Source organism: Meles meles, chromosome 6, assembly GCF_922984935.1.
Source record: "Meles meles chromosome 6, mMelMel3.1 paternal haplotype, whole genome shotgun sequence".
NCBI lineage: Eukaryota > Metazoa > Chordata > Mammalia > Carnivora > Mustelidae > Meles > Meles meles.
The window spans coordinates 4,228,989-4,248,100 of NC_060071.1; the positions used below are offsets into that span (position 1 = coordinate 4,228,989).

At 45.4% G+C, this 19,112-nt stretch overlaps 1 protein-coding gene across 2 annotated transcripts in view; it reads left to right on the forward strand.

Moving 5' to 3' along the window:
* The first annotated feature begins 6,427 nt into the window (after positions 1–6,427).
* The window catches only part of BTBD1 (BTB domain containing 1), a 43,838-nt gene continuing 31,153 nt past the window's right edge, over positions 6,428–19,112 (forward strand). For both annotated transcript variants that reach the window (XM_046008635.1, XM_046008636.1), the window contains exons 1-2: positions 6,428–6,907; positions 18,576–18,732. In XM_046008635.1, the coding sequence (XP_045864591.1) occupies positions 6,510–6,907; positions 18,576–18,732 (555 nt within the window). In that variant the 5' untranslated portion in view covers positions 6,428–6,509. The remainder of the gene's footprint in view (positions 6,908–18,575; positions 18,733–19,112) is intronic.

The following is a 19,112-nucleotide window of genomic DNA, read 5'->3' on the forward strand; positions in this document are numbered from 1 at the left end:
ATTTTTAAGTGCTCTCTACACCCAACACGGTACTATTACAATATAAATGGGCCCTTCTGGGACCCAGCTCTAGCAGTATGCGGCTAGTGGAGGAAAATAAGGTTAAAAATATATGGTAACAGAAACTAGTGTGCGGAATATTTTCTAGTCCATCAAAGTGTAAAATATGGTTATGAACACCTGGTCAAAAAAGAAGTCCTGGGCGCCTGGGTGGCTCAGGTGTTTAAGCCTCTGCCTTCGGCTCAGGTCATGATTCCACGGTCCTGGGATGGAGCCCCGCATTGGGCTCTCTGCTTGGCAGAGAGCCTGCTTCTCTCTCTCTCTCTGCCTGCCTCTCCGCCTACTTGTGATCTCTATCTCTCTGTCAAATAAATAAATAAAATCTTTTAAAAAAAAGGAGTCCTTTCTTATCAGGAATAGTCATGATAATTCATTTATTATACTTAAAGATAATCATACTCTTTTGAAACAGGAATCACACAAAATAACATGTATTGGAATGCCTGGGTTTGTGGGGCACAGCTCTCTTGCTGTCCTGTGTAAGGATTGGCTACAGCTTATACAGAAAAGAAACATCACAGGGGGTTAAGAGCGTTTCCCAGATTTCACGATAGTCCTGAAAATGTGCATATTTTCATCAACAAGTTTTGACACTCAAGAAGCTTCGTTAAAAAGCCAATGGATTTTTTTATCCTGCTGGAAGAAAAACACAAACAATTTTTCATTATTTTTCTCTAGAAAATGACTTACCAAAATCATTTTCACGTGAAGTGACAATCAAAGGGTATGAAACCAAAATGGCAGGACGGAAAGAGTATTATAGAAATGTTTCAGGCCGTTACCTGATTAAAAAAAAAAGATAATGTTATTTTTCTGGGTTTGTGCTATTTGTGATATTTTTCAGCTTTTTAAAAATGTGTGCTTTGTTATGATTATCTCCTCAACTATACCTTCTTCTAATTTTTCTGGTAATTTCAAACAAAAATTTGAAATCCTGGGTGCAATGAAGACCCATATACTCCAAATTTCTATTTGATTTTGCATTAATTTCTTGTATAAGCTTCAGACCCATAAAACCTGTGTCTATGCTATTATGATAGAGCTTTTATTATTATGTAATAATGAATTTACAGACAAGGAAACTGGGGCAGAGAGAGGACGAGGTCAACAGTTGAATAATACGTTGTCACATAGGAGTATCTTCACACACTATAATGCCCTATTCAATTTCGCCTTATTTCAGTGTATAGCTTATTTTACTTTATTTATTTTAAAGGTTTTATTTATTGGAGAGAGAGAGAGTACAAGCAAGGAGAGGAGTAGGAGGAGAGGGAGAAGCAGACTCCGGGCCTAGCAGGGAGCCTGACCTGGGACTTAATCCCAGCACCATGGGATTATGACCTGAGCCGAAGGCAGACGCTTAACTCACTGAGCCACTCAGGTGCCCCTGTAGCTCATTTTACTTTATTATTTTAATCTTTCTTTTTCACTGGACCATATGACTTGGACTGCTTCCATATCAGTACACATCATACTGCCTCATTTATTTTCCCTTATGGCTATATTATGCTCCAATATACTGTGATTTAGCCAGTTTTTTTTTTCTCTCTCTCTCTTTTTAAAAAGATTTTATTTATTTATTTGACCAACAAAGACCACAAGTAGGCAGAGAGGCAGGCAGAGAGAGAGAAAGGAGGAAGCAGGCTCCCCGCTGGGTAGAGAACCCAATTCAGGGCTCCATCCCAGGACCCTGGGATCATGACCTGAGCCAAAGGCAGAGGCTTTAACCCACTGAGCCACCCAGGCGCTCCATTCTCTCTTTTTTAAAAGATTTATTTATCAATTTGAGAGAGAGAGAGAATGAGAGGGAGACCAGCAGAGAGAGAGGGAGAAGCAGACGCCCCACTGAGCAGGGAGCCTCATGCCGGGCTGGCTCTCACGACCTCGAGATCACAACCTGAGCTGAAATGAAGAGTTAGACACGCAACCTACTGAGCCACCCAAAAGATGGAAATTGCCATCTTCTTATTGCAGATAAAACTGTCATGATATCTATGTACTTACATCATTTCACAAAGACGTGAATATATATATATATTTTTAAAGATTTTATTTATTTGATAGACAGAGATCACAAGTAGGCAGAGAGGCAGGCAGAGAGAGAGGAGGAAGCAGGCTCCCCGCTGAGCAGAGTGCCCGATGCGGGGCTTGATTCCAGGACTCTGGGATCATGACCTGAGCCGAAGGCAGAGGCTTTAACCCACCGAGCCACCCAGGCGCCCCAAGACGTGAATATATTTAAATCAGATCAATACCCAAGAGGGAAACTATTATGTCAAAGAATATATGGAGACGTCTTTTTGGTACTAGGCTTGAGATGTCCGTAGCGCAGGTAATAATTACCAGTGCCATTTCTTTATATTGAACTACCTCTGAATTATTTGAATCAATTGCACTTGGTTGTGGTTAATCATGCTCTCCCCTGGTGCCGAATGTGAGTTGCTGTTACCGTATTTGAGATTCCCATATTATATCCATCTATGTGTTTCGTTGATGTCTGTCTGCCTACCTGTAGCTTCCTTCCTGGGAGCTGTTTCAGGGTTAATTATCAGAGTCAACGTCATAATGGGAATTTAGAACCCATCCTCTAAGCTTTCGATAGTTTAGTTAGCATCTGTTCTTTGAACATTTAAAGACACTCTGCTCCCAACTGCATGGCCAGGGAAGATTTCCACAACGTATTAAGTAAAAAAAAAAGAAAGAAAAATCAAGCTTCAGAAACAATATGATACTGTTCTTATTTTTTAAATTGTATTTATGGGATTATGTGCTTGGATAGGCAGGTAGACAGACAGAGAATGTTTTTAAGTATATACAAGAATAGTCTAAAAGTGTACATATCAAACAGATAATGACCGATAGTGACCCCTGCTCAGCGGCTACACAAGAAAGAAAGGCACGAATTGTTAGTCCCCACCTGTACCTTGATCTCTATATATGCTTTTATAAGTTGTTCGCATTTTACTTTTCTCGGGAGATACAACTTACATGTAGTAGAGGACACAAGTCCCAAGTAGAAAGCTAACATTAGTTTGCATATGTGAATACTTACAGCCTACTGTCTTTGCTAAAGACGATTTAACAAGGTCTCTAGTCCCATATGGCTCTCTCTCAATGTGGCTGGCCACTGCCCCATCAAGAGTCAAGCCTATGTCCCTTCCTTTTGAACCTGGGCAGGGCTTTGTGACCACCTCAGTGGGGAGTTGAAATTCTGTGTGGTTGTCAAGCCTAGCTCATAGAAGGAGATAGAACCTCTTCCCGGTGTGCTCTCTGTCTCTCTCTCAGGCCACCATGTGCCCTTGAAGCCACCAGGCTGTGAGGAAGCCAAGTCACAGGGAGAGGCTCACGGGGAGAGAAACCAGGGTTCTGGGTCCTCAACTCCAGCTGAGCTCCTAGACAACAGCTGGCACAACTTGCAGCCACGGGCGTGAGCCCTGGAAAGGGATCTTCTAGACCCCAGTCAAGCTACTACCTCGGATGATTCTGGGTGAAGCAGACATGAGCATTCCCTGCCAGGCCCTGCCCACGTTGCAGATTCATGGATTCATGAGAAAAACAAGTAACTGTTTCAAACTGTTGGGTTTGGGGCTGGTTTCTTACACAGTAATATATACCCTGAATAACACCCATGGAACTACCACCAGTTCTAGATAAAGAAAGTTTCTGTTAACCCAGAAGTTTCCCTCACCCACCCCCCTAGTCAACCATCCAGTGGAAGGTAATCACTATTCCGACCCCTATCACCACATCTTAGTTTCGCCAGTCGTGAAGTTTCATATAAATGGAATCGTGATGTATTTTCGTCTGGCTCTTGAGCTCAATAAGTAATGAAATTAATCCATATTGTTTCAGGATTAAGGTTTGTTCTTTTTCATTCATCGTATGACTATACCACCATTTATCTACTCTACTATGGAGAATCACTGGCCATTTATTATGAGTGAAGCTGCTAGGCACACTCCCATATTTTCTTTGGATTGACATACGTCTTAGTTTTTGTTGGATATAGACCTAGGAGTTCAACAGCCAGAGCTTTTGTAGTGTGGTAGTTTTGAAACGTGTCCACAAATTCTCTGATACTCTTTGGAATCTGGATGGGCCTTAGTGAAGCATTTGTAACTAATGGAATGCGGTGGATATGGCCTTGCATGACTTTCAGGCTATGTGCAAAAGTGTAACGCAGCTCTACCTGGTTTTCTTGGGACACTTGCTCTGGGAAGTGTCCAGCAGTGTTTCTTCACATGCTGTCCCACCTCTTTCTCTGTTCCCTTCTAATACGGCAATATATATTAGTCCCTTCTCATACGATTAACAGACATACATTCTTTTCTGTATTTTCTGCCCTTTTCCCCGTGTTTCAATTTCAACCTCTACTGACTTGTGTTCTAGTTATAGTCATCATCTGCTCTGCTCTACTTGGCTGTTAAACGCACATTATTTAGGTATTGATGTGTTTATAGTATTTTTTTTTCAGGTTAGGAGCCTCCATTTTCATGGATTAAATGTTGAAATTCTCCATCTTTCTTCTGTTTTCCTGATCATATCAAACATGGTTGTTTTAAAGTCCTTGTCCGATAAATCCAATATCTGAACCATCCATAGATCTGATTCTCTTGTCTATTCTTGGTCCTTCTCTGCCTCTCCTGCCTCTTTAGCATGCCTCATAATTTTTATTTTCCCCCCACAACATTGTAGAAGAAAAAAAATGTTGACTTTCTGGATGATATATCTTGATTAATATGATTTAGTTTCCTTATGGCAGTTTGTACAGAGCACCTTGAATCTGTCAAAGATTGGCTGTAGCTAATTAATTTTTCTTTAACTACTGGTGTGTAACCTCTACTTCTAGAGCATGGCCCTTTGGGATCTCAGCCAGAAGTCCCTTGTCTTTACCAAGGCTCCTCCATCTTGATTGGACCTGAACTTAAAAGCTCAGTGTCCCCAAAGGGGAAATGGTGAGAAAATGAAGGAGGGTGAATTGGGTACTGGTCTTTTAAATGCAGTGGAAATCACTTCAGCTGGAGGAGGGAGAGGCTTGCCACAAAGCGGGAAGTTCAACAACATGCTGCCCGCCTCTTCCGACTCTGGGATTAGAAGCAGGAATCAGTGCCCAGAGCCCAGAGATTTGGAGGGCGGGTTCCTTTTGCCCACACTGCTCCCACAGGCTGCGAGCAGCTGTCTCCCTTCTTGGGGCTGAGGATGAGTGGCTGCTTCTGTGCACGGAACTGAAATGGACAGAAATTAACAGCAGTGTCTAGTCCAAACCTTCCCCTAAACGACCAGCCTTTAAGAGGCTCCAGAAAGCCAAAATAGCCACATCAGGCAGCTCCTGCCAGCAGCCGCTGTCTAGGAGGGGAGACAGATCCCTGGGGCTTCCTCCTCTGCCACCTTCCCAGAATCCTCTCCTTCATTTCATTTCATTATTTCCAGTTTCGCAGAAAGAGTGGTTTTGGCTATACTTTAGCTTGAACGCAGTGTTGATTGCATTCCACCAATTTTCATATGCAGCGTCCTCATATTTTCTGCTATGAAATTATAATTATTGTTGATAATGCGGCCTCTACTATTTGACCTCTGGTACCTTTGAGAGGTTGTGGGTTTTTTCTGATATTTAAAATGTTGTTGTTTGTTATTATTATTATTTTTGGTGGGCACCAAAGCAAGGTTTGAGTGATATAAGGTGATGGTACAGAGTCCCCAAAGAGGGAAGGGACCCAAAAGGGTTGCCCTAAAATAGTGTTAATTTTTAGCAACGGATTGTAAAACGTTAAAAAAATAGTTCCGTGAGCCCACAGTGACAGTCACTGAGACACTAGATCAGAAGAATGTGGGCTGCTGGACCTGGAGGGGTCCAAGCTCCGCCCCCCTCCGGAGGGGTGACTTGGAGATTACTGGGAAAGGGGGGCCGTGGGTCATCCTGCCGCCCTCCCACGCGCCCCCTTGCAGAGGCCTCGGTGCCCCCCGTTTCCACGCCGGGAAACTCCTGAAGGGACAGCTCGGGAACCTGCCCCTGGGATACGTGGGAGGCGCTGCAGCTGATGATTAGGGGCCTGAGGCGAGGACAGGCGCCCCGGGTCGGAGGAGACGCGGAGGCTTGTGCGGCGGCCCTCCCGGGGAGGGGTGCACCGGGCGCCGAAAACGACGCCCCGCCCGCCGCGAAGGACTCCACGCTGCACCGACCCCGCTCGGGCGGCCGCGCGCGCGCCCGCATCCCCGCTTGGCGAGGGCGCGCGCGCCCGATAGCCGCGGGCGGGGCGGGGCCGGGGCCGGGACCGGGGGCGGGGCGGGGCCGGGACCGGGGGCGGGGCGGGGCCGGGGAGGTGCGTGGCCGCCGGAAGCGCCTTTCCCGGAAGGCACCGAGGCGGCGCCGGCCTCCGGGGGCGGCGTCGGCGATGGCGGCTGGCCGGCGGGAGCTCTCTGCCTAGCCCGAGGAGCCGCGCCGCTGGAGGATGGCCTCGCTCGGGCCGGCCGCTGCGGGCGAGCAGGTGCCGGGGGCCGAGGCGGAGCCGGGCGCCGCGGGGCCTCCGTCGCCGCCGCCGTCCTCTCTGGGGCCCCTGCTGCCCCTGCAGCGGGAGCCGCTGTACAACTGGCAGGCGACCAAGGCGTCGCTGAAGGAGCGCTTCGCCTTCCTCTTCAACTCGGAGCTGCTGAGCGATGTGCGCTTCGTGCTGGGCAAGGGCCGCGGCGCCGCGGCCGCCGGGGGCCCGCAGCGCATCCCCGCGCACCGCTTCGTGCTGGCGGCCGGCAGCGCCGTCTTCGACGCCATGTTCAACGGCGGCATGGCCACCACGTCGGCCGAGATCGAGCTGCCGGACGTGGAGCCCGCCGCCTTCCTGGCGCTGCTGAGGTGAGCGGCTCCCCGCTGGCCGCGCGCGCCGGCCTCTTGCCCCCGGGCCGCCGGCGGTCGGGGCACCGTCGGGCGTCTGCGGCGGCTCAGCGAGCCCTTCGGGTGCGCTCCGGGAGCGGGGCCCGGCCTCGGGGCTGGAGGAGCGGCGGGGCTGCGGCGGGGCCCAGCTGGTCCCGGGGCCTGCTGACGTAGTTTTGTTTATGTTTGTGCCGAGGAGAGGGGGAGAGCGGAAAAGTCGCGTGGGACCGAGGGCCTCTGCGTGTGTTTGAGGTCCTGACTCGGTTTTCGCTATTAGTGTGCGTCTGAGTTGTCGGGGCCCGGGGAAGCGAGTACCGGGACAGGTAGGCGCGGCCGTTCCTGCCGCCGCGTTTCTGCAGACAAGGTCACATTCGCTTAAAAGCGAAGCCAGCCTCCCGTGTTACTAGGAGTTTGCTCTTTGGGGCTAATAGATTGACTTCTGGTTAATTGTGGTTAATGGAAAGGAGCCAGTCTTTTGGCATTATTAGCTTGTATTTACGAAAGTCCGGTTGGGGAGCCGTAGGTGTTGTTTTCCACACTTACCAGTGGGATCGGGGCCCGGAAAAGTCAAGTGACTGGCCAGGGTAACAGCAACCTCATAAGGAAGACCACGCGTGCTTCATTACATCGAGAGGGTTTTAGCTGCCTGACAACAGTGTGTCACCAAAGTAACACAGTCTTGGTTGGTACAGAGGCAAAAAAACAGATCAGTGAACAGGTACACAGTCCACGAAGGCTCAGCTCGATCAGGAAGCTCAGTGGGAAGCTGAATATAAAGTTAAACCAAGTGGAAAATACCAGGAGCCCATAAATAAATGGATAAAGGGCAGGATAGATAACTTAGGTAGGGAAAAAATACAGCTAATTAACAAAGACAGTTTAACCTCAGTAATTAAAGAAGTGGAAATTAAAAGCTAAAGTACTTTTTCTCCCAATATTTAACTTTTTAAAAGATTGTATTTAGGTGTGCCTGGGTGGCTCAGTGGGTTAAGCCTCTGCCTTCAGCTCAGGTCATGATCTCAGGGTTCTGGGATTGAGCCCCCGCATCCGGCTCTCTGCTCAGCAGGGAGCCTGCTTCCCCCTCTCCCTCTGCCTGCCTCTCTGCCTACTTGTGATCTCTGTCTGTCAAATAAATAAAATCTTTAAAAAAAAAAAGATTGTATTTATTTGGGAGAGAGAGCAGGGATGAGGGGGAGAGGGAGAGGGAGAAGCAGACTCCCCGCTGAGCAGGAAGCCCGATGCAGGGCTCAAGCCCAGGACCTCAGGATCATGACCTGAGCCCAAGACAAATGCTTAAGTGACTGAGCCTCCCAGTATTTTGAAGATCTGTTGGAAAAGCCCTCTCTGATAAAGGCGGTGGTAAAATAGTTTGGCACTATAGGTTCCCCCCACCCAGTATTCAAGTACTGTACAAAATGTTGTATATAAAAATGTTTACAGCTGGATGATTACAGTAGTGAGGAAGCCGTCAGCTGGACAGAATGGTTAGATAAACAGCCATGGGGCACTAGATGCAGGGTAATGCTAATGAGTGTGATACTGACGAAGACTGGGTGATACTGTTTACACCGGGAATGTGTATAATACACAGCACTGGAAACTGTGTGCTGGGAAGAAAACTTAAAAGGTACAGAACCAGCATATACCCAGAGATATGGAGAGAAGGAAGCATACCAAAATGCTAACCGAAAGCGTATTAGAGTGGTAAGTGATATTGCCTTTTTTTCCCTTCTTTTTGTTTGGCATATTTTCTGTAGTTTAGTTAAATTATATTTATAAAGAGAGAAAAAAGCCAGCTCAAAAGCTAGGATCTAGCTAGGTCTTTTTGGTTTTGGTTTGACATTGACAGGAGGATTGGTTTTTCTAGACTGTGGGTATTTAAAGTGATTTGTTGGTCTACCTGCGGTGCATCCTGGAGTGCTTGCCTTCTTCCCTCCTTGAAGTATTGTCATGTTTAGAGGTGGGGCCTTGAGAGCATTTTTAATACTCTCTGTAAATACTAATAATACCAGCTAAATCTGAGAGCACTGATCTAAAAATACTGTCGGTTTTTTCCTTTAAAACTAGAGATGGGTAGAGTAAGAATGAAGAGAGAAAAATGTTTAGTTGGTATTTTCACTGAAGCTGGTAGTCACTCAATCCTTTCCTGTCAATAGAAAGTAAGTGAATTAATTTTAAAGTCCTTGAAATTTTCCTGTGTTCAGCGTGGTCATGGTTTTTGTCCTTCTTCAGATTCCAGTCATTGTTCTGTTCTGAAATGGTATCTGGCCCAATTGTTACATGATACCTGGACTGAAAGGTTTTGGCCGGCCCTGGGGCAGAGATGCTGTCCTTACTTACTGTTGTGTGACAAACAGATGTCTCATAGCTCGCACTTGCTGAGTGGGGAAAACAAGTTCGCTTGGGCCTATTTTTATTATGTTTACAGATTGAATTAGTTAACGTTATAAAAAACTGCTTGTTTTGATCTGCCTGACCTTGAAGTGATGTTCTTCGTTGTTCATTTGGGAAACGTTGTGTGCCCTTGTGCCAGTCGCTGTTTCAGGTGTTGGATGCAGCAGTGAACAAGGAATAGTCCCTGCCCTCAGGTAGTTTATAATCTAGTAAGGAGAAGTGAAGATGAAATGTCAAGTACTGATAAATATTTTAAGGAAAAATGATCAAGCTGTGAGGGTAGGAGCATTCTAAGCAAGGCAAAGCATGTCTGAGGTCCTAAATTTCTCCTGCTGGAGGAACGTCAAGAATAAACCAGTGCTGTTTGAGCTGAATGAATGGGGGGAAACGTGGTAGAAAATGAGTTCCAAAGGAGAGGCTGGACAAGGTTGTGCAGGGCTGGGTAGCCTGTGGAAGGACTTTGGTCTGTGGTGAGAAACATTTGGAGAGTTTTCAGTGCAGATGTGATACGATCTGATTTACATTTTTAAAAACTCATTCGGGCAATTGTTTGGAGATTAGACTGGGGAGGAAGTAAAATGGACAGCAGGGAGTTGAATTAAGACGCTTCTGCAGTAGTCCAGGCAAGAGGAATGCTACTGGCTTATATCTGCCAGCTTGGGAGTGATAGGTGGGATGAAAAGCGGTCAGACCGTGGATATATGATTGACCTGTGAACCATGTGAGTTTGAACTATGCGGACTTACGTATACGTGGATTTTTTTCCCCCACCAAATGCAGTATAGTACTGTAAATGTATTTTCTCTTCCTTAGGATTTTCTTTCCTTAAAAAAAGAAAAGAAAAAGACTTTATTTATTTGAGAGAGAAAGACAGAGAGAGGGGGGATGAGTGAGAGCGAGAGAAGCTGAAGCAGACTTCACACTGAACACAGAACTGAACATGGGACTCGATCCCACAACCACAGAGATCATGACCCAAGCTGAAACCAAGAGTCCAATGCTTGGGGCTCCTGGGTGGCTCAGTGGATTAAGCCGCTGCCTTCCGCTCAGGTCATGATCTCAGGGTCCTGGGATCGAGCCCCGCATCGGGCTCTCTGCTCAGCAGGGAGCCTGCTTCCTCTTCTCTCTCTGCCTGCCTCTCTGCCTACTTGTGATCTCTCTCTCTGTCAAATAAATAAAAGCTTTAAAAAAAAAAAAAAGGGTCCAATGCTTTACTGACTGAGCCACCCAGGCACCCCAATGCATGCATGCATTTATTTATTTATTTATTTATTTATTTATAAAAGATTTATTTATTTATTTATTTGACAGAGATCAAAAGTAGGCAGAGAGGCAGGCAGAGAGAGAGAGGAGGAAACAGGCTTCCCGCTGAGCAGAGAGCCCGATGTGGGGATGTGGGGCTCGATCCCAGGACCCTGGGATCATGACCTGAGCCGAAGGCAGAGGCTTTAACTCACTGAGCCACCCAGGCGCCCCCAATGCATTTATTTAAAAAAATTTTTTTAAAGATTTTATTTACTTATTTGAGAGAGAGAGAACATGCACAGGAGGGATAGGGGCAGAGGGAGAGGGAGAAACAGACTGCTCACCGAGCAGGCCCGGTGTGGGGCTCCATCCCAGGACTCTGGGATCATGACCCAAACCAAACCCCGAGGCTTAAACAACTGAGCCCCCCAGGCGCCCCTTCTTCCTTAGGATTTTCTTGATGACATTTTCTTTTCTCTAGCCCACGCAATTGTAAGAATACAGTATATAATAATACAACATACAATATAATGTGTTAATTGTTGTCAGTATGTCTTCTGGTCAACAATAGGCTATTAGTAAAGTTTTGGGAGAGTCATATGCAGGTTTTCAGCCGTGTGGAGGGAGGGGGATAGGGAGCGGAGGCCATGCCCCTAACGGCAGCGTTGTTTAAGGGTCAGCTGTATTTTGGAAAGGTAGATCCAAGACTTCTAAGGCATTCAAAAAGAGTACAGCCAGAAATATGAACCTGGAGTTGAGGGGAGAGCTTCTTGCTGAACATAAATTTGAAAGCTAAGAGTGAAGGGTCTTTAAACCATAAGACCAAATGGGGTTACCTAGGGAGGGGATGCGGTTGTGAAAAGAGGTGCCAGGATGAGCCCTGGGGGCTTCCACCGTGTGGAGGTGTAGCTGAGGAAAATAAGATGACACGGAGACACCTCTGTCAGTGAATTAGACCGGAAAGCAAGGAGCCTGGGATCTTGAAAGTCAAGTTGAAAGCGTTTCAACCAAGAGGGAGTCCCTTAATGAATGAGTCAGTAGTGATCCAAAGGTTCTTATGCATGATCTTATGGTTTCTGTAATTTAAGATCAAGTTTTTGCCATAGCTTTTTAAAATTTTTACTAAATATAACCTAAATTAGGTTAGAAAACCATTAGTCTTTAGGGTGGGGGAAAAGGAGTAGTTTAATGACATCTCATTTCTCTTGTGCTCTTGTCCTTAAAGGTAGTAAATGAGGGCTGAAAGGTTCATTTTAAAATACAAAGAATTGGGGCACCTGGGTGGCCCAGTTGGTTGAGCATCTGACTCGATTTCAGCCCAGGTGGTGATCTCAGGCTCTTGGGATCACCCTCAGCATTGGGCTTGGCGCCCGGTGGGGGTTCCGCTGGGGGTGCCCTCTCACCCCACAGCGCACACATGCTCTGTCTTTCTCTCAAATAAATGGGTAAGTCTTTCTAAAAATATACAAAAAACTGTGGTAATTGATTAATTTTTAATTACATTTTATAAACCTTGGCTTATTTTTTTAATTATAGCAATTTTAATAATTAAATAGAAGGTAAGAAACATATACGTAAAATATGAACCAACATGGTTCCTGGATTTTTAAGTAGTCTATTTTCTCATTAGAAGTGAGTATGTTTTCTCAGTTGTGTTACATTGAAACTTGTACTGAATTGTCTAGTCACTTAACACGTACTGATTAATGCTTAGCCATGTGCCCACACCGAGCCGGGTATTGTAGAAAAATGCACACAGAAAGTATGGGAAACACAGAGTTCCATTTCTTTCTTTCTTTTTTTTTTTTTAAGATTTTATTTATTTGACAGAGAGAGCGAGAGCATAGGTAGGCAGAGCGGCAGGCAGAGGGAGGGAGAAGCAGATCCTCCACTGAGCAGAGTGTGATGCTGGGCTCAATCCCAGGACCCCGGGATCATGACCTGAGCTGAAGGCAGCCGAAGGCAGCCGCTTAACCGACTAAGCCACCCAGACGCCCCCCCCCCATTTCTTATTGTTAATAGAACATCATTTATAACTTGCATTGCTCCAAAAAAAAATTAAAATATCTTAAAAAAATACAAAGGTAAGAAATAAAGCTAAGATGAAGCTAATATAAAAATGCATGCTATACCGATATTTTTCAAAGAGCTGGAACAAATAATCCTAAAATTTGTATGGAGCCAGAAGAGACCCCGAATTGCTAAGGAAATGTTGAAAAACAAAAACAAAACTGGCAGCATCACGTTACCCGATTTCAAGCTTTACTACAAAGCTGTGATCACCAAGACAGCGTGGTACTGGCATAAAAACAGACACATAGACCAGTGGAACAGAGTGGAGAGCCCAGATATGGACCCTCAACTCTATGGTCAAATAATCTTTGACAAAACAGGAAAAAATATTCAATGGAAAAAAGACAGTCTCTTCAATAAATGGTGCTGGGAAAACTGGACAGCGATATGTAGAAGAATGAAACTCGACCATTCTCTTACACCGTACACAAAGATAAACTCGAAATGGATAAAAGACCTCAACGTGAGACAGGAATCTATCAGAATCCTAGAGGAGAACATAGGCAGTAACCTCTTCGATATCAGCCACAGCAACTTCTTTCAAGATATGTCTCCAAAGGCCAAGGAAACAAAAGCAAAAATGAACTTTTGGGACTTCATCAAGATCAAAAGCTTCTGCACAGCAAAGGAAACAGTCAACAAAACAAAGAGGCAACCCACGGAATGGGAGAAGATATTTGCAAATGACAATACAGACAAAAGGTTGATATCCAGGATCTATAAAGAACTTCTCAAACTCAACACACACAAAACAGATAATCATATCGAAAAATGGGCAGAAGATATGAACAGACACTTCTCCAATGAAGACATACAAATGGCTATCAGACACATGAAAAAATGTTCATCATCACTAGCCATCAGGGAGATTCAAATTAAAACAACATTGAGATACCACCTAACACCAGTTGGAATGGCCAAAATTAGCAAGACAGGAAACAACGTGTGTTGGAGAGGATGTGGAGAAAGGGGAACCCTCTTCCACTGTTGGTGGGAATGCAAGTTGGTGCAGCCACTTTGGAGAACAGTGTGGAGATTCCTGAAGAAATTAAAAATAGAGCTTCCCTATGACCCTGCAATTGCACTGCTGGGTATTTACCCCAAAGATACAGATGTAGTGAAAAGAAGGGCCATTTGTACCCCAATGTTTATTGCAGCAATGGCTACGGTCGCCAAACTGTGGAAAGAACCAAGATGCCCTTCAACGGGTGAATGGATAAGGAAGATGTGGTCCATATACACAATGGAGTATTATGCCTCCATCAGAAAGGACGAATACCCAACTTTTGTAGCAACATGGACGGGACTGGAAGAAATTATGCTGAGCGAAATAAGTCAAGCAGAGAGAGTCAAGTATCATATGGTCTCACTTATTTGTGGAGCATAACAAATAACATGGAGGACATGGGGAGATGGAGAGGAGAGGGAGTTGAGGGAAACTGGAAGGGGAGATGAACCATGAGAGACTATGGACTCTGAAAAACAACCAGAGGGTTATGAAGGGGCGGCGGGGGGGTGGGGGGGGTGGGAGGTTGAGGAACCAGGTGGTGGGTAATAGGGAGGGCACGTACTGCATGGAGCACTGGGTGTGATGCCAAAACAATGAACACTGTTATGCTGTAAATAAACAAATAAAAATAAATAAATGTAAAAAAAAATGCATGCTATAGGTAAGCTAGAAATTTAATTTTTTTAAAGGTTTATTTATTTATTTCTCACAGATCACAAGTAGGCAGAGAGGCAGGCAGAGAGAGAGGAGGAAGCAGGCTCCCTGCTGAGCACAGATTCCCAGATGAGGGGCTTGATCCCAGGACCCTCAGATCATGACCTGAGGCGAAGGCAGAGGCTTAACCCACTGAGCCACCCAGGTGCCCCTAAATTTAATTGTTTTAAAGATTTTATTTATTTGACAGAACAAACACAAGTAGGGGGATCGGCAGAGGGAGAGGGAGAAGCAGGCTCCTCACCAAGCAGGGACCCCCAATGCGAGGCTCATTCCCAGGGTTCCTGGATCATGACCCGAACCAAAGGCAGATGCCTAATCAACTGAGCCACCCAGCACCCCTACGAATTTAATTTTAATTGTTTAGCAGCTAACGGAGAAAGAGAAACCTAGCTAGTCAATACAATTCATAGTGTTTGTCAGATTAAAAACAAAACAAAGCATCTGCTTAGTGAATGCACAACTCTATCTGATAATCTGACAACGAAAAAATGCTTGTGAGGTTTGCTCATAACGAAGGCATTACTGGGGGCGCCTGGGTGGCTCAGTGGGTTAAATCCTCTGCCTTCAGCTCAGGTCATGGTCCCAGGGTCCTGGGATCGAGCCCCGCATCGGGCTCTCTGCTTGGCAGGGAGCCTGCTTCCTCCTCTCTCTCTGCCTGCCTCTCTGCCTAGTTGTGATTTCTCTCTGTCAAAGAAATAAAAAAAAAAAAAAAAAAAAAAGAAGGCTTTACTGAAGTCAACAGTATCCTCAGTCTGTCTTTAGATGTAAATGTTTTTTTAAAATATTCCTTGCTATAAGCTAAAGGTATATTACCAAAGTGTAATTTAATAAAAGCAGTTTGAATGGGTGTGTGTGTGTATCTCACATAGAAGAGCCTAAAAATTCTCTCTTGTTCCTGGCATGTTCTTCCCACCCTCTTGTCATTCTTTAGTCTTATCTCAAGCAGACATTTCTCCAGGACAAAGCCCCTGGTTACAGATGCCTGTAAGACCAAGTCCTTCAACTCTGTGGCTTTTGTCTCCTTGTCGGGGCTTGTACAAAGGCAAATGGTGATAAAGGCCCCACGTTTTTCTTCTTTATTTTATAACTCTGGTATTTTGCCTGAAAAAAAAAAGCAGATGTAAAGATCTTCCTACCTTGCCCTTTAAATGAAAATGTCACAGGTTTCGGATTCAAGAAGAGAGTGGAGCATGCAGTATGCCCTCTCTTAAACCTGATAGAGTGAAGGGGAAGAAGAAGATGGGGTGGGAGCCAACTGGAAAAGGGACAGAGCAGTTGAGAGTGTGCTGCTGGTGAAAGGGAGGGGGCGACAGGACCCCAGAATCCAGAGCTCGGGGAGCTGCAGCTGGCTTCCCTGGCAGACCCCCCCGCCACATCCCCCAGTGGTCCTAGGCCAGGGTTGGTAGGGAGATGTGTGAAATGAGAAGGTGGAGCTAAAATGTGGGAATTAATTTTTTATTAAGATTTTATTTATTTATTTGAGAGAGAGAAAGCAAGAGATAGTGTTTGAGCAGAGGAGGAGGGGCAGAGTGAGAAGCTGACTCCCCACTGAGCAGGGAGCCTGATGCAGGACTTGATCCCAGGACCCTGGGATCATGACCTTAGCCCAAGGCAGACGCTTAACTGACTGAGCCACCCAGGCACCCCCGGGGGAGTTAACGTAAAGCTTGCTTACAGGTGCACCCTCAGCCAGCTCTTGCAGACTAACTGCTAGTGACAGCCTCCTGGCAGGCTCCTCTTAAACAAACCGAAGAAACTGCCTGGGAGAGCTTAGGGACTCTAGAGTCATGGCATTAGGCGGTCCCAGGTGCCAGTCAACAAGCCTCCCACATACACAGAGCTCTCAGCCAGGCTGTTCACTTTGGGGATGGTTTTACCTGGAGAGTAGGCCCATCTGCACAGCAACAAAGAAAACCTATACCGGCTGCTGGAACTCCAAACTGGAGACCACCATTGATCATTAACTTATGAGGGCGCAGGAACGTGAACTACGGAGACCAGGAGCCACTGATGCTCCAAACAGGGAACCGAAAGGAACCTGAAAAACTCTGGTTAATATCACCTTGGAGACTTGAAGACATTTTTGCACCCATGAAACCAAGACATAGTGCTGTGGAGGAGAAAAGGAATGACTACGAAAGAAGCAGGAATTCTTGGAAATGCCAGTGTGTGTTACTGGGGATAACAGAAGGCCAGAAGACAGCGGCACGGACATCTTCTGAAACGTAGAGGGAAACAGCAGGGAGGAAGAAATGAAGCAACATAAAAATAAACAGCCAACATTTGCCGAGGCACTATTTAAAACACTTCATTTTTTTCAATGTATACTAATCCTCACGAGAGCATGATGGAGGAAATGCGGTCACTCTCTTTTCAGAAAGGAACAACGATGGTAGCTTGTTTCCAGTCCCAGAGCTAGCAGTGATGCGACGGGCTCAAACCTGAGCCTGAGGTCCTGAGAACATGGAGCCCTCACCTGGGGGACCTGCCAGTCTCACCCTGGAAGCCGACCTGGGCCCAGAAGCAGCGGGTTCTCTGGTAGACAGTTCCCCACTTTCCCCATGCAGGGTAATAGCCCCTGCCTGCCTTGTGGGAAGGTTGAATCAACAAATCAACAATTGTTGATTTTCTCTCTCTCTTTTCTGTTCATCCCCCTTCCCCTGACTGTAAGTGATGATGCCTTTACTTGCTTTTTAATTCCCTGTACTCATCACAAAGCCTGGCATGTAACTGTAAGGTAAATATTACGAGGGTAGTACAGCCGGTTGACTTGACTCTCTAAAAAGGTTTTGGGGAAAAAAAATTTTTTTTATTGGTGTGATCCTGAGAATCAGCAACCCTCACTTTGAAGGCTGAGCTATAGAGGAGAATGAGAATGAACAGTCTTGGTTAGAGATAGTTGTCAGCACAGAGATGTTATTAGAGGAGCACAGGCATTTGGTTAGGGCGACAGGCTGGAGGCTGCCGTGGGCTGGGGTTTCATCTTGGGTGGCGGTAATGGAGACAGGAATGAGAGAAGAGGAAGTGAAACAGTAGAGGATGGGGACGTGAGTTAGAACTTCCTTCCTTCCTTCACTCCAGCGTCCTAGAGGGTTCTGAGAGGTGTTAATGGGTTTTCCTATGTTAAGACTTGGATCCTAGCAATATACATATAATTATTCTGATGTCTCTAGTGTCACTAAAATGCAATTTTTAGAAGATTTATTTGTTTGAGAGAGAGAGAGAATCTTAAGCAGACTCCCTGCTAAGCATGGAGCCCAATGTGGGGCCCAGTCCCATGGCTGAGATCATGACCTGAGCTCAAATCAAGAGTCAGATACCCAACCGACTGAGCCACCCTGGCGCCCCACTAAAATGCAGTTTTTATTCTTCATGCCATGCCTCTCTACTGCCCCCCACTCCCGGCTTCCTGTATATAGATGAGAACTGGGCAGTACATACAGGGTCTCTGAGGAGCCACAAAAGAGGCCTAAAGCTGATAGTTAAAAGCTCCAAGATAGCTCAAGAAGTGTCCAGGCTTTCACTGAGAGTCTTATGCCTTATTTGCAGTTCTGCGAGGCTGATCTACCCAGCAGTCTAACAGTTAGAAGCGGCAAACTGGGAGGAGGCCGTATCGGACCGCTAGTGTTTTGAGAGAAAATTAAACCCAGATACCCAAAAGCACAAGACAACATGAGTCGTTTATGATACTATTAAATTGTTTTATTCCTCCAAAGACTCAGCATGCTGGTCTTTGGGCATTGTGCTAGTTTGGGAATAACAGTGAAAGGTTAAAAGAGGCCCAGAATAACAAGACACCATTATCAGCAAATAAATGAATGTTTTGTCATCTAGAGATGAACTTCACCTACCTGTTGGTTTGTTTAAAGGAACATGAAGGAGATGTAAGTGAACCACTGCTGCCCTGAACTGCGGTGGGGTGCTAAAAGGCCTCTGAAAATTTGGTTTAACAGAGATGGGTCCGTCTTGAGATCTCACTTAACTTCAGTTTCATTAGTAAAATGGAGACACTACCTACCTCTCGGGCCTGAGTAAAAATAAATGAGAAGACGTATGTACAAATGCCGTGTGGCCTACAAAGTCTTATATCAGTACCAGGTTGTTTTTCAGTTTGCTCATTATCTTTTAAAATACTCCTCAGAGGTTTCACTCGATGGATTGCTTATCTAAAATATTAATGGCCATCTCTGTCATTTCCCAATTGCTTTCCAGATTTCTGTATTCAGATGAAGTTCAAATTGGCCCAGAGACAGTTATGACCACTCTGTATACTGCTAAGAAATATGCAGTCCCAGCCCTGGAAGCTCATTGTGTGGAATTTCTCACCAAACATCTTCGGGCAGATAATGCCTTTATGTTGCTTACTCAGGTAAGTAAATGTAGCTAAGATGTATATCATCATAGTTTTAAAGACTGAGTGTAACTACATATGAGTATTTCATATTTCCTGGAGAATCAGTTCTAGATCATTAACTTAAGTATATGTAATTATTTTTATAGTACCATTCAGGGAACTATATCAGATTCATGATGCTTTTAGAATAGAAAAGCAAATTAGAGTCCATACAGTATCGTATAGGTGAAGAAATGAAGTCTTACATAAGTAGACTCAGAGATACTGTTCTTTACGGTTGGAGTTGGAATAAACATCCATTGTCGTTCTTGGTATGATTTGAGAGTATGATAATAGCAAGAGTTTTTCTGGACATCTTTGGTCTTAATTTTTGTTGGATCTGGAATAAAGATTGA